The sequence below is a fragment of the Quercus lobata genome, chromosome 5 (genome assembly GCF_001633185.2).
Source record: "Quercus lobata isolate SW786 chromosome 5, ValleyOak3.0 Primary Assembly, whole genome shotgun sequence".
NCBI lineage: Eukaryota > Viridiplantae > Streptophyta > Magnoliopsida > Fagales > Fagaceae > Quercus > Quercus lobata.
This window is the reverse complement of record NC_044908.1, coordinates 81,576,858-81,591,204: the sequence shown is the minus strand read 5'-3', so window position 1 is coordinate 81,591,204 and position 14,347 is coordinate 81,576,858. Positions and strand designations below refer to the sequence as shown.

The 14,347-nt window shown below is 33.0% G+C and overlaps 1 protein-coding gene across 2 annotated transcripts; it reads right to left on the bottom strand.

The window, feature by feature from the left end:
• Window positions 1–7,076: 7,076 nt before the first annotated feature.
• On the bottom strand, window positions 7,077–12,994 carry LOC115991591 (probable serine incorporator). Of its 2 annotated transcripts, none has more exons than XM_031115401.1 (7): window positions 12,876–12,994; window positions 12,121–12,362; window positions 10,717–10,956; window positions 8,602–8,713; window positions 8,304–8,478; window positions 7,826–8,066; window positions 7,077–7,685 (listed from the first exon to the last, which is right to left on the bottom strand). In XM_031115401.1, exons 2-7 carry the CDS (start codon window positions 12,302–12,304, stop codon window positions 7,393–7,395), a joined length of 1,245 nt encoding a protein of 414 aa, XP_030971261.1. In that variant the 5' UTR covers window positions 12,305–12,362; window positions 12,876–12,994; the 3' UTR covers window positions 7,077–7,392. The 2 variants fall into 2 exon arrangements, with proteins under 2 accessions (XP_030971261.1, XP_030971260.1); XM_031115400.1 differs by having other exon boundaries at window positions 12,121–12,366; window positions 12,882–12,993.
• Between the last annotated feature and the right edge of the window lie 1,353 nt (window positions 12,995–14,347).

The window sequence follows — 14,347 nt, the reverse complement described above, 5'->3', positions numbered from 1 at the left end:
CAATTCAATAAAATTTATAAAAATGGTATGAACAAAATACAGACCACTCCTACTAGCCTTAAAAATGGGTCTCATCAATTTCCCATATGGCGCCATCCTTGACAACCATAGAGGAATTCCAGCACATAAGATGATTTCCCGTTGGAATTACTGGTGTCAAGAATTCTATTGAAGCCATGGCTTTTGTTTATCATCCAATGAGCTGAGTAGATTATAGAGTCGTTCATGGTTAGCTCATCAAAATAGAGGACTATATTCTTTGTCCCTCTACATTATCTTTCTTTTGTTGAATGCCTTTGCTCCAATTTATTTATGGTTTTCCATTTTTTTCCCTTCACAATTATGGGTTTTTGTCATCTAAAACATTTACCTTTTACATTGATTCACTACTAAATGTTATACTAATAAGTTAGTGCGAAGGAGTAAATAAATATAAAATTATGTTTCAAAACTCATTCAATTTGTTACTTTGTGAATATTTGAATATGAGCATTTAAATTTAATTTATTAATGTATATATTAATTCATTCAATTTTTTGTTTTTATAATTTAGTGTGTTAGTTTGTGTTTATACATATGTTAATGGTTATGTTTATATATTTATTTTAAAAGGTTTTGTTTATGTTTGGTTGCGTTAGTGTATGTATGTGCATTAGTGTGTGTTTCTTTGGAGTAAAAATACCACTAACATAATCATCATCCTCTAAGAATATTGCGCAAACTTTGGAGGCATCTTTGTTTATAGAATTATCAAAGTCATTGCTTATGTTTCTTCTCAAAAAAGAAAAAGAAAAAAAGAGTCATTGCATATGTAAAGCAAAGCTATATAAACCATACTTGCATTGAATCAATTAAATATTAAAATTTCTCAATAGGATAATTTTAATTTGAAAAAAGACAAGGATGAGTAAAACAAAAGAAAATAATCCATTTAAAAGTGTAATAAGAAAAAAAAAAATCCATAAATAAGGCTCTCAATATTAATGATGAAAATTGCTCAACGTTACGGTGTGGAAGGTATTGGTTAAATTGTTAAGAAATTGGAAAATATTTGTTGACTGTAATTCTTGCGATCTTCACCATGAATGCTAACTTAGACGTGTATCATATATACTATTAACTAACCTATTCAATGAGAATGAAGAAATACAAACCATCGATAATATTAAGTTGTGCAAATATAATGAATAAGTCGTTAGGAAATTTCTTCAATGGATATGTAATTCTAATAATTTTTTTATTTTTTATTTTTTTTATATAAGATAGAATTTCTACTCTAGCCTAATCTAAGTGTATATGTGTGTGAAACTCCCTCTTGGAGACTTGAACTCTGGCCCTTGCCCCCCACACCCCACAAGCATTTATATTTGTGGAGTGACCACCACACCAAGGGTGCACGGTGTTGTAATTCTAATAAATTAATTAGTTACTTTGCTTTATTTTCTTTTATTGCTTATTTATTTATGAGTCATGGTAATGGATGCCCTTAGGGAAATTGTTAATTGTTAATAAACCATTTTTGGAAAGTTTTAACACAACTTTTATGGGTACTTGAAAAAATAGTCAAATCATTAATTTTTTTTTCTTTTTTCAAAAATTATTTCCTAAAATTGTTCATTAAAAGTAGATTGAATTGAAAGAGAATAAGGAGATGGGACACGCATTTCAAGTAGATTGAATGGAAACAAAGCAGACCCATTTGGTGCACAAGAGTGAGGGAGGGGGGAAATTCTTAGCTTGCTGACCTTGGAGATCTCATCGAGCTTGGGTTTGAAGCAAGTGATCTGAGAGTTGAAGGAGAAGAGGTGGACTGGAGACACAGAGCAGGTTCTTGGAGTTTTGATGCGCAATGAAAAATGAAATTTGAAAGTTTTGAGTTTTGAGTTTTGGGATTGAAAATTTTCACTAACGCGCCCAATTAATTCCTTTCTAAAAATTTTGAATTTGTTCTTCAGATGTTGACGGGTTAACAGACGTTAAGGTGGGTGAAGTTTATTCAGCTGATGTGGCATAAAAGTTTATGTAAGCAAATTTTAGTGAGGAATCTATTGGTCGGGACTACAAGGTCAGCTTGCTGAACTTGTAGTCCTGGACCACCCAATAATTTCCCCTTAGGGCATCTATTAATATTTCTCATTATTTATTTCAATAATTTTTCCTTCACAATTATATGATTTTGCTATAACATTAACATTTTACATCAATATACCCCTAATAGTTATCCTAATAAGTTAGTGGGAACAAAAAGGTGAATAAGATTTGATATTTTAAATCAAATATTTAAAAAACATAGAATAAAAAATAACTTCAAAATTACTATTCAAAACTCATTAAATTTGTCCTTTGTGGTACATAAACATTTAATTTGTTAGTTTGTTTACATATATATATTAATGTTAATGTTAATGTTTATGTTTATGTTTATGTACCTCACAAAATATATAAACATATTCTAAAACTCTAAATCAATCAATAGAAAGTCATAGTTCCCCCTAGAAATGCAACCCTAACAACAAATCTTGGTTTGGCACACCCAAGAGTTACAAACTCCAAGAGTTTATCCCCCAATAATACTAAGGACTAACTATTGCCTCTAGAAAGTTAGGAAGACCGAATCACTAACAATTTATAATGTGTCTCCTAATTTAGCACAACAATCCAATCACCACCAATAAAGGAAACTCCATACTTGAGATATAACTAACTGATCTGAAAAACTGTTAAATAGTACCTGTTATCTATATCTAAATAATATCTAAAAACTAAAATATAACATTTATTATTGTTATGCTCATGTTAAGCTATATCAAGTTGCATTTCGGTCCATTTAAATCCATTTCAAGTGTAATCAATTAGTTAATAATTAACCGAGTTAATTTAATTATTGTGTCCAAATCTAAATATTAGTACAATAAGTCATTTAAGGGTTTTTTTTTTTATAAAATTTTTATTATTTTTATAATTAATATTAATCAAACAATAAGATCTTTTAAATAATGCATCTTATGAATATTTTAATTTAAGTTTTTAATAGTAAAAAGAACATTTAAATGATATTGTTTACTAAAACTGTTAAATAATACTTGTTATCTATATCTAAAAACTAAAATGAAGTATTTATTGTTGTTATACTCATGTTAAGCTATATCGAGTAGCATTTCGGTCAATTTAAATCCATTTCAATTGTAATCAATAAGTAAATAATTAACCGAGTTAATTTAATTATTTTGTCCAAATCTAAATATTAGTACATGAAGTCATTTAAGGTTTTTTTTTTTAATTATTATTATATTTATTAATATTAATCAAAAAATAAGATCTTTTAAATAATGCATCTAAGTTTTTAATAGTAAAAAGAACATTTGAATGATATTGTTTACTAACTAAAATTTTTACAAAGTGACACGATTGGCGTGGGAGTCAGAACCTCAAGATTCTAAATAGATACATGGTAAGGATTCTAGACAACTGACTGACACAATTTATTTATCATAAAAACAAGGTGGTAATTCTACAATGGGAAACTCAAACAATTGATTGTAGGATTACAAATGAGAGGCGTTGTGACACACTGATTGCATTCCCAGCGTGCAGGGAGTTAGCAAGAAAAGAGAAATACAATATCACTCTCTTTCTGGCTCTTCTCTAGGGTTTTCTCTCAATATTTCTCAATCCCCTCTCTGTTGCAGCTTCCTCCCCTTTTACAAGCAGTCTTCCTTCCCTTATCTCTCCAGCTAGCTTGCTCCTAGCCGGATTTTTTAGGATACTTGTCACATCCCCCTTGGTTCTTTCCCCTTTTCATTATATAATAGGACTTTTAGGGGTTGTTTGCACTGTTCAGGTTGTCCTAAATGTGTTTAATGTGAAAGAGATTAGGTAGAGAACCTCTCATTAATGTGGAGGTGATGACCTCTGTGATCCTTATCCTTTCAAGACGTTTCCCGAGGTGCTCCTAGTAGGAGTTTTTGGGATACTAGTCACATCACCCTTGGTTCCTTCCCCTTTTCATCATGTAGTAGGACTTTTGGGGGTTGTTTGCATTGTTCAAGTTGTCCTATCTATGTTTAATGTGGAAGAGATTAGGTAAATGCGGAAGTGATGACCTTTATGATCCTTATCCTTGTAGGAGGTTTCCCGTGGTCCTTCTTTTGTTCATCGAGGGATCACTTGTGCTTGTGATCTTGAATACGAGTTTCAAAGTTGGTGGCATGCTCAGAACTCTACAGGAATTGTCCTGGGAGGTTTCCATTTACTGTCTATAGAGATGGGCCTAGCCCATCTACTTAAGCATGATCTTCTGAGCATTTAGGCCTCGACCCCGAATCGAGTTCATCCCCCCACAATTGGTCAGTATCACATCAATACCATAATATAATAAACAAATTCCTAATCATTTTATTGATACTATAGTTAGCATAAATTTTACTACATATAAGTCCTACAAATCTATATAATGTCTAAAAGTTGGCATTTATTATAACTATGCTTCTTTTGAACTACATCAACGTAGCATTTTGGTTTATTCCTTCAACTTTGGTACATTTCAATCAATTCAGTCCAATTTAGTTCACTTCAGTTCGTTTGGTCCAATCCAATTCGGTCCACTTCGGTCAATTCAATCCTTTTAGTTTATTTTGGTCTAATTTGGTCAATTACAGTCCAATTTGGTCTATTAAGTCCAATTTGATCAATTTCAGTGCACTTTGGTCAATTTTGGACTAAGTGGGCCTTAAATAGATTCTTTTTGTAGGTTGTCTTTTTCAATTTTGTGCTCAAAATTCCTTTTCTTATTCTTTATTTTTTGGGTTGAAAAATATGAAATTTTATTTATTTGGGCTAAACTCTTTAATTTCGGGTTAAAAAATACAAACAAATTATATATTAGAAATAGAGATATGAGCCATAAAAAAGCAATAAAAACGATAAATATTTAAAAGATTACCTTAAAATTCAACTTTCAATCATATAGACATCATATACACTCATATTCGGGAAAAAAAAAATACTAAAATTCTAAACTTATATAATAATTTACACTTAAATTTAAGATGTTACATATTTTTCCATGAAATGAGGTTGTAATTTAAAAAAAATATTTTTGAATATGTTCAAATTAGTCAACCAATTATGATATATATATATATATATATATATTATTTAAAAAAATTAATTTTAATAAAATTTTCTCCATTTATATAAAACAGTATTATAATTATGTAATATAAATTTTTATATTAAATTATATTTTTCATATATATATGGAATCTACTTCCATACCAACTAGTAGATGGTTATAACTAGTAACTTAACTTTTATCCCAACTTTTTAAGGAATCTACTTTTTCCTTGAATTAATCTCTTATTGAGTGTATCGCTATCCAAAAAGAAAATGTCAGGGACATGTATTTGCAGGCAATGACCAATATAACGATAGTCGGACACAAGCTCAGTTGAGAGGATGCAATCCACAATGTTGATAGCAGGGCAGGACTAGATCACGGGTGTCTTGTTCCTAGCTTGAAAGGGGGTAGTAAATCTTGCATAGAGGTCAATGATGTAAGTCAGGTTAGGGCGAGGCAGAATGGATGCATTTTGCAACCCTTAATGAGGTGGTTTTGACACGGATAAAATATACATAAGGTGGGTTAGGATGAGGCGAGACATTTTGTCATCAATATTATCATTTAGCATAAGGAAATATCAAAATGTCATATTCAATTTAGTGACCTCTGTTTTAAACGTGATCCCCAATTGATTATTATTTGTTAAAGGCACAAATTTTGGGGTCACATGGGGTGCACATGATCACTTTCTAACGACTCCAATTAAAAGTGAGATTGATGGATTAATTTCATAATTTATGGAACCTCAGATATTTAAAATTCAAATGGAAACCTTGGGGAATTAGTATAAAATCAATGTTGTCTAAGGGATGCCAAGGGCCTTGTAGTTGAATGGACATCTCCTTATGCACAAAGTGCTTGGAGGTCCTAAGAAGAAAGGGTTCGAGCTGCAGAGTTCGAAGCATATAGTAACTATCTAAAAAAAAAAAAACAGAAGGTAATATGTAATGTGTTTTACATGGTGGACTTATATTAGCTTCCTTCTTTTAGTCTTTTACATAAAGGACTTAACCTCTCCACTAGAAGAATAATTATTTCATGTATTCAACGTATGTAGCATGCATCTGATAACATGTGGATCTTATATAATTGTGGGATTCATATGCTATGAGAGTCATTCTACTATGTGTGAGAAATCCACATGTTGTGAAAGATTGGCTAGATATGTTGGATGCAATGCTATCCTATGGTTTATGGTAGTTTATTTGTTAAATGTGAGACAAAAAGATTAAAGTTATCCTCTTTTTTTTCCTTTTTTTATTTTTATTTTTATTTTTATTTTTATTTTTTAATATGAGACAAAAAGTAAAAATCTGAACTGTTTTTTTTTGCCAAAAAGGAAAGCAAGGGTGTGAGCATGGTGCGACCAATTACATCAGGGAGTGATTTATCTTCTCATGATACGGTTGAATTAGCACTGGTTTTTCCCGTCCACAGGTTGGTCTCATAGTAGGATAAGTCCACTTAAAATAGTTTCTTTAATTAAAAAGTTCACACTATTTTAAATTATACTACGACAACAATTTTTTTGGGGAACTGATTAAACAATAAAAATTTAACTCATACTTTCGATGACATGTTTGTACTTCTTGCTATTGGTTTGGGAACTCGACCAACTGGTCAATAGCAATCATCTACGCTGGCTCACTTACTCTGTGTTTGACTGCTATGGTAATCGCTATTTTATCATTATGATGACAAATATGATACAAGCCGATCTAGAAATTACTGAATTTGGTAGCCCCATCTTTTAGATTTTCTTGTATTCATAGACAGTCTTACATGTTTGCATGAATAAATTACTTTAGAGCTATTCAATATTTTTGTAGGATTTATAATATATATAGGCAGCATCAAGTTATACTTAATATCCGATTCCCAAAAATAATAAAATTATACCTAGTATCCAGTAGAAATATACAACACCCCAAGATGCAAATTAGTGGCTGGTATGGGTCAAAAAAGCCTATCTGGAGCCAGATTTGAAGCAGCAATGGATACATGTTTTACAATAACAGGACTCCATTATTCACAAATTCCAAGTTCAATTTTAAGAAGTTATTGAAAAGAGAATCAGTTTAAGATGGTATATTAGAAACACAGGTATCTTGATCATGTCTGGATTCAAGACAAACCATTCTTTTTATACAGTGGATAGAAATATACCTTTTAAGTCAGAAACAGCACACATACATACAATAAGTTTATGTAGCAATGGATATGATGGTATTACTTATATATCAATATCCAGGCCCTTCTTTTGGAGGTGCTCAGAACTCCCTCTCTGGGAACAGAATAGGAGCAAGCAGTGACCAGAGGAACAGAGCTGCAGTTGCCCACCCAGTCACAATCCTGACCCAAACAGAAGGCCAACCGACATCGACCAATTTCCCACTCTCACCAACTGAAGTGGACCACCCAGTAAGAAGCATAGCTGAATACATACTGGCCAGGGAGAAAATGAGATGGAAGAAGGAATATGAATATGATACTGGCTTGGACTTCTCTTTTTCTTCCTTCTCTTCATCCTTGTTGTCCAATGGAAGCAGAGGCTTCCCTGAACCTTCATTCAGGAAACCAGAATTGTCATATTTCAAGAGAAAATGTCAGTTATTGAGGCAAAATGGACATAATAATACTCTTTTGAACACATTGAAGTCATGAAGTACTGCACATCCACAAAAATTTAATGTTAAGCCTTACCTGCACGTGGTGAACTTGGTGGGGAGAGCAAAGTTGTAGATGATCCAGCACGGACAGCAGAATAGACAACTGAAAGAACTGTAGTAATCAGACCCAGGGTAAGAGTGCCAGTGGAAAAAGCTTTTGAATGCTTGTGAAGACCGTTGCATTCATATTCCCTTGGTTCACTAGCAAGTGCACTGTAGCAGAGGTATACGCAGTACAAAGAAAGAACTGAAGCTGGCAAAATGCTTCCATTCACCTGAAAAACACAAAAAAAAAGGGCAAAAGATCACAGATATTCTCATATTAGCAATGAACTTAGCACAACCATACTACAGAGACACTTTTCTGAACATCATAATAACAAATTCTGCACTATAAACATCAAAGCTAAAACTACCACAATATGAGAGGATGTGCAACAAGCAAGGCAAGCATGAGATATACAAACAGACTTGCATTTGAGGATGCCTTCAAAAGTTAAGTGTATACTTACAGCAGGGTGCAGGGCAACTATAGCAAAGAGAAAAGCAAAGATCAGGGTCATGACAATAAAGAAGGTGTTGAGCCCACAGTCTTGTCCAGATGGTGTGAACCAATAGAAGAGGAATCCCGAGAAGACAAACGTCCCCACATAACAAACAAGCGAAACAACAAATAGGGCAATGTACCTATACAAATAAAGAAGATAAATCTGGTTGAGGGGTGTAAAAATATACTCAATAAGTAAACAAAAAGCTATGAGAGGTAATAAAGAAGATATGCTAAAGGAAATAACAAAAGCCAAAACTAACCAGAACTGCTCATCAAATCCGACCCATTTGTCATTCCATCCATGAACAAAATCTAACAAAAGCACAACTTGGACAAGAAGAAACAATCCAGAGCCAAACTTTGATATTGATTCTGCAAAATGTAAAATCTCTGTGTTAGCTTGAGTCAAATTAATAAAAAAAGAATCTCATGGAATGATGTCCATAGGACAAGATAACTCATGTTATTCTTTTTTTTTGGTGAATCAAGTTATTCTTTTAATCTTCATCTGCTCTTCTTTACGTAACATTTCTGCTATAACAGCTGAATATTGTAACCTCTCCTGGGATCACTCTAAGAAAGGCCAGACGGATGTCTTGGCCACTTGCCTCATACTAATTTAGTCGCACAGGGCTAGCAAGGAACTATATGCACACAAAAACATATCAAAATGCAATTACTGATTAGTTCACTAGAGAGATCTATGTGGCAGCTGACATGATTAATCAAATGAAACCAGATCATTAAACCCTAGAGTTAGTCTCCCATGATCTTTATATGTTTTCAGAAAGAAAAATCTTTACTCCCTCCATCCCACTTTGTTTTCCAATATTCCATTTTTGGTTGTCCCAAAATACTTGTCTATTTTTTTCAGTAAGTTTTGGTCCCAAGGGGAGTGGGCAGGGGCAAAATAATTGGCCACTTTTAAAAGTCAATGGTCACTGATTTACCAATTTCCTAATATAACCCTGCCCTTCTCCTATTCAGGTGTCGCAAGGGCAAAGTTGAAAGCTTATATATTTTTCTTAAATAGACAAAAGTATTAAATGATATTCCCTTAAAATTGGACATACAAAATGGATCAAAGGGAGTAAAGTATAACATGTTTGTAACATCAAAGAATTTAAAGGTTAGCAACAAAAATTACTTTAGTGTAAAAAAAAAAAAGGAACAACTGAAATGACCAGTGGCTGGGTCTAAGACACCACTTACATACATACCATCACCAAAATCACTGCTACTGCTACTATTTGTCAGATGTAGCACCTGAAGCAGTCCAGACGAACAGAGATAGCGAAAAAGAATCTCCACAAAACAGGAAAAAAAAAACACTAACATATGTATCCTATCCTAATAATCTGTATATGTTGAATAGCACAACCTATACCCCCAGAGTCCAAAAATTTAAGATGAAGTTTTTTATCATCATCACTTTTTTAATGAGTAAACGAAAACAGTGCCACCCCTGTACGCAGGACATATACAACAGGTACCCAAAAATTAAACATGAAAAGTACAACACTTTATTGATTTCCATAAAATATAGGATCAAATTTAAGTGCCTGTACCAGTATAGTGGAAAGAAGCATTAACTTCTTCTCAGAAACACTTTTTTTTTTTTTTTTGATAGGTAATATAAACTTTATTGATAAGAAAAGTACAATGAGTATACGATAGTAAACTCACTGCAAAAAAGCGGATACAAACAGATCAAAGGGAAAGTACAACACTTCTTCTCAGAAACACTTTATTGATTTCCATAAAAATATAGCAATGTCCTTTACTTAAGCTTTCTTAACTAAAATTTTTATCTTAAATATTGCATTACGTTTTTTCCTTTATAACAAATAATGTTGTTGAAGTTTAGGAACATCCAAGAGGGGTGCATGTTATGTACATATTCATCAATGTACTATTCCAAATACTAAATCATCGATACTCTCCATCCGAGAAGCCTACAAGTTTTGTCACTTGAACATCCAATAGGGGTGAATGTCATGTACATATTAATCAATGTACCATTCCAGATACTAAATCATTGATACTCTCCATCTGAGAAGCCTACAAGTTTTGTCACTTGAAGGTAGTAGGGATTTGACCTTGAGAAATTTCAAACTATTTAAGCTTAGAGCAATAATACCCTTTTCCACCATTAACAACAACTAGAAGTTGTCCTTAACATTGTGACAGACTTGAAATTCCATAACAATTTGTATTTTATCAAATTTGAGCATTAAACCCAAATACATTAAAAATTTATCTAATCATAGAGATCACGACCTGCTTTGCAGTCTAATAAAATTTCTAAACAAGGAAAAAAAAGAAGGAAAACTGCTATGTGCTTAGATAAAATCCTTAATGAAAATACTGCTTACCATAGAAGCTGATAATCTCATTCGGAAGGAAAAACATCAAGATTACCAAAATACACCAACTAATGACTTTCATCATCCATCCACCATGGTGTAAACTATCACGAGGATCCTTCTGATTTTTCACACCAACCATTATCACTGCTAGAATAGTGAAAAAGAGAAAATTTCCCAAGCTAACACGCAGAACAGCATCTGTTTCGAACCACTCCCTGTTAGGTGTCTGATGAAAATGATTAATCCCTGCATTGATGACCAAGATGGCATTAGACTCAGCTTTAAAGACTAACTAACAAAAAAAACCAATAACTCACTAGCTCCTTTAAATTATTGAGTCAAATTCATCAACTATGTAAATTGTTATCAAACTTCCATCGAAGAGGATTTCTTTGCCCATTTGTAGACATTCCATTAGGGTTACAGACATAAAAACATTCAAATATGAAAGGAAAATTTGGGTACATTTTTTACAGTTAAAACCAAAATTATGACAGTTATACCTAAGTTTTCTACCTAGCAAAAAAAAAGTTATATCCAAGTTTTCTATTAATGGAAATCTTACAGCCTCCTTAGATGACAGTTATCTATGTGAATAATGTATATTATATAATTTAGAACAAGTTACACAATTCATATAAGAATAAAAATGGGCAAAAGTCTAAGTTATAACTTACGTTTTCCTTATCAAAATTTCTATTACTTCTAACTCCCTAAAATATAAAGAAATTTTGATTGACATTTCTGCAACCTCTCTTTTTTAAAGCTGTCATCATACTAGGTTTTTATTTTTATTTTTTATGAGCATTAGCTCCACAGTCAAATAGTGATCAATTGCAATTACTCCTGCACTGACTTTTGTATTCTAATGAGATCTTATATTATGTTTCCCAACATTTTCATACATTTCCATGGTTTCTTTCAATTTTTTTGTATCTTCTCTCAGCTGTTTTCAATACATTGCATCTACAGCTATTTGTATTTGCTGCAGACAAAGCCAGCCCTTTTCCATTTATCCATTACCCCTTACCAAGTGTACACACGCAACAGAGTATAATAAACAACATCTTATATACAATTCAAACCTAAAATAATTTTAGGCGAAAAAATGCAAAGACCAATGGCACTAAACCATTTACATTCTCCTTACGTATGACAGAACCGACCAATGCCAAGTTGTCATACGGTTTATCTGCTAGCTGCTGGAATACATGAAACTTCCATAGTGCGATCACAACAAAGGCAATGTTTCTATTTGTTACAAATTCAACATCACTTACAACAGAATGCCCCAAAGAAAACACATTTTCCAGATCATATAAAGAATAAAACATATTCATAACCACCAAAATACTAAAAGAGGAACAAAAGCAAACAACATTGAAATTTTTTTTTGAGAAGGTATCTTACAAGGGATCTTTTCCATTAGAGGCGCAGCAACCTCACGGAGAATCCACGAAACCATGAGAGAAAGTGCAAAGAGTCCACAGTACGCAATTCTAGCAGAGCGGCGGCTAATCCCAGACACCACAGTCCGGCACGCGTCACACGCGCAAGCCGCACAGCACGACGCGAGGCAAGATGCTGCCCACATCTTATCTTATCTTATCTTTTTCACAATCAAACAACCCCACCAGATTCCTTTTAACACCCTATTCATCAAAAACAAAATCACCCCATCATCATTTAAAACCCTGATTGAATTTCTATTTCTAAGTTCACAAATATTAAAAAAAAAAAAAAAAAATCATAACAATCATCATCACCATGATCATCATCATCTAAAACCCTGATTGAATTTCTATTTCAAAGTCAATAAATTTTTTATATATAAACAATAAGATAACAACAACAATAATCATCAATTTTCCAATGTTAATTGAGCTCATGAGTATAAGTAGTAAGTTGATACAGATGAGCGATTCTGATTAAACAATAAAAGACCCAAAATTCAAGACACGATGAATTCGGAATAAAAATTGAAAGAGATCACAAACCCTAATAGTGTCGTTTAGTTGCCGAGAAAAAGGAAATTAATTTTCTTCTTTTTGTTTCAGCTTTTTCCGGGAGCCAAACGAGAGCAAATTGAATATAATAATAAAATTTAAAAAAAAAACCCACGATGTTTTCAGAAGAAAAAAATTATTGGGTTTGTGTTTGTGTACCTGAGAGAGAGAGAGAGAGCAAAAGAATAGAATGGAGAATTGCTTCTGAGTCGGGACTTGTATTTTTGGAGAGAGAGAGAGAGAGAGAGAAAGACTGACTTTTTGTCTTTTGGGAAATATGGGTCCAAGTTGACTCGGTCGGTCCAGTCCTCGGCCGAGTTGGTTTTTTGAGATGAGGTCACACGTGTGGGAGGAATGTTATAATGAAACCATGAGTAATGCTAGGCATTTTTTTTGGCAAAAAAAGTATAATTTTAGGAAAAAATTATTCGTGCACGGAAATGTATTGAGTACATATATAATTTAGGGTGTGTTTGGTTCCTGTAAAATGTTTTCTGAAAAATACATATTTTTCGGAAATGCTAATTTTCGGAAAAGGAAAATGTATTCAGGCTGTTTGGCTGTCTCGGAAATCCTTTTACGGAAAATCAATTCCGGTGTTTGGTTCGTCCAAACATTTTACGGAAAATGATTTTCATTTTACGGAAAATCAATTCCCATATTTGGTTCGATCAACATTTTACAAAAAATGGAATTCGTTTTTTACGGAAAATCAATTCCGGTGTTTGGTTTGTGGATCATTTTACGGAAAATATGAAACGTGTTACAAATTCAAGCACCTGCATTATCTAGACAAACCTATAACAGTACAAAACTAATCATCCATTTCAACATCAAAAATAATCATTCAAATTCAAGAACATGCATTGCCTAGACATATCTGTAATAGTATAAAAATAATCATCAACTTCAACATCAAAAATAATCATTTGAATATACCCATAATATTTATATAAAAACAGCCACATTAATCGTTCACCATTAACATTACACCTCCATGGTGTACAAAAATGATACCTATTCGTGGTATCTGAACAGTACAAATACATAATTTGGGCAATTGTATCGTCCCAATAATACAAAAGATTACATATATAATACAATGGTAGGTCAATACTAGTACTACAACAAAAGTTAATTCCTAAATCTACCATCACAGTCAACATGAAATAAACAAATCAAATTTGTGAGAACAAAAAACCATCTAACCACAGCTTCCTCAACCTAGCATTCTTGGCTAGAAATCCACGAGCTGTCTTCTCATTTTCACAAAGATGGTTGAAGGCAGTTGCGAGCATATCTTCGCTATATCCATCTGCCATCATAGCCATTACCTCATTGTACAGAGCTGTGCAATCTACCGGGCCCCGATTGATTTCTTTCAGAGCCACAGCTATTTCCTTCAGCTGATCAGATAGATCAGTCAGCACACTATCATCAGCATTAGAAGGTGCACGCCCTCTTTTGCGGGACTTGGAAATTATCGACCCAGTGGTGGATGACTCGACTGCATTCTTCCCTTTCTCAACCACACCTTCCTCCACATTGTCTGCAACAAACTTCGCACTGTCCCCATTGTCTGGCTCATTCTTAATATCCACATAGGACTTAGAAAAGCCACCCGTGGCTGT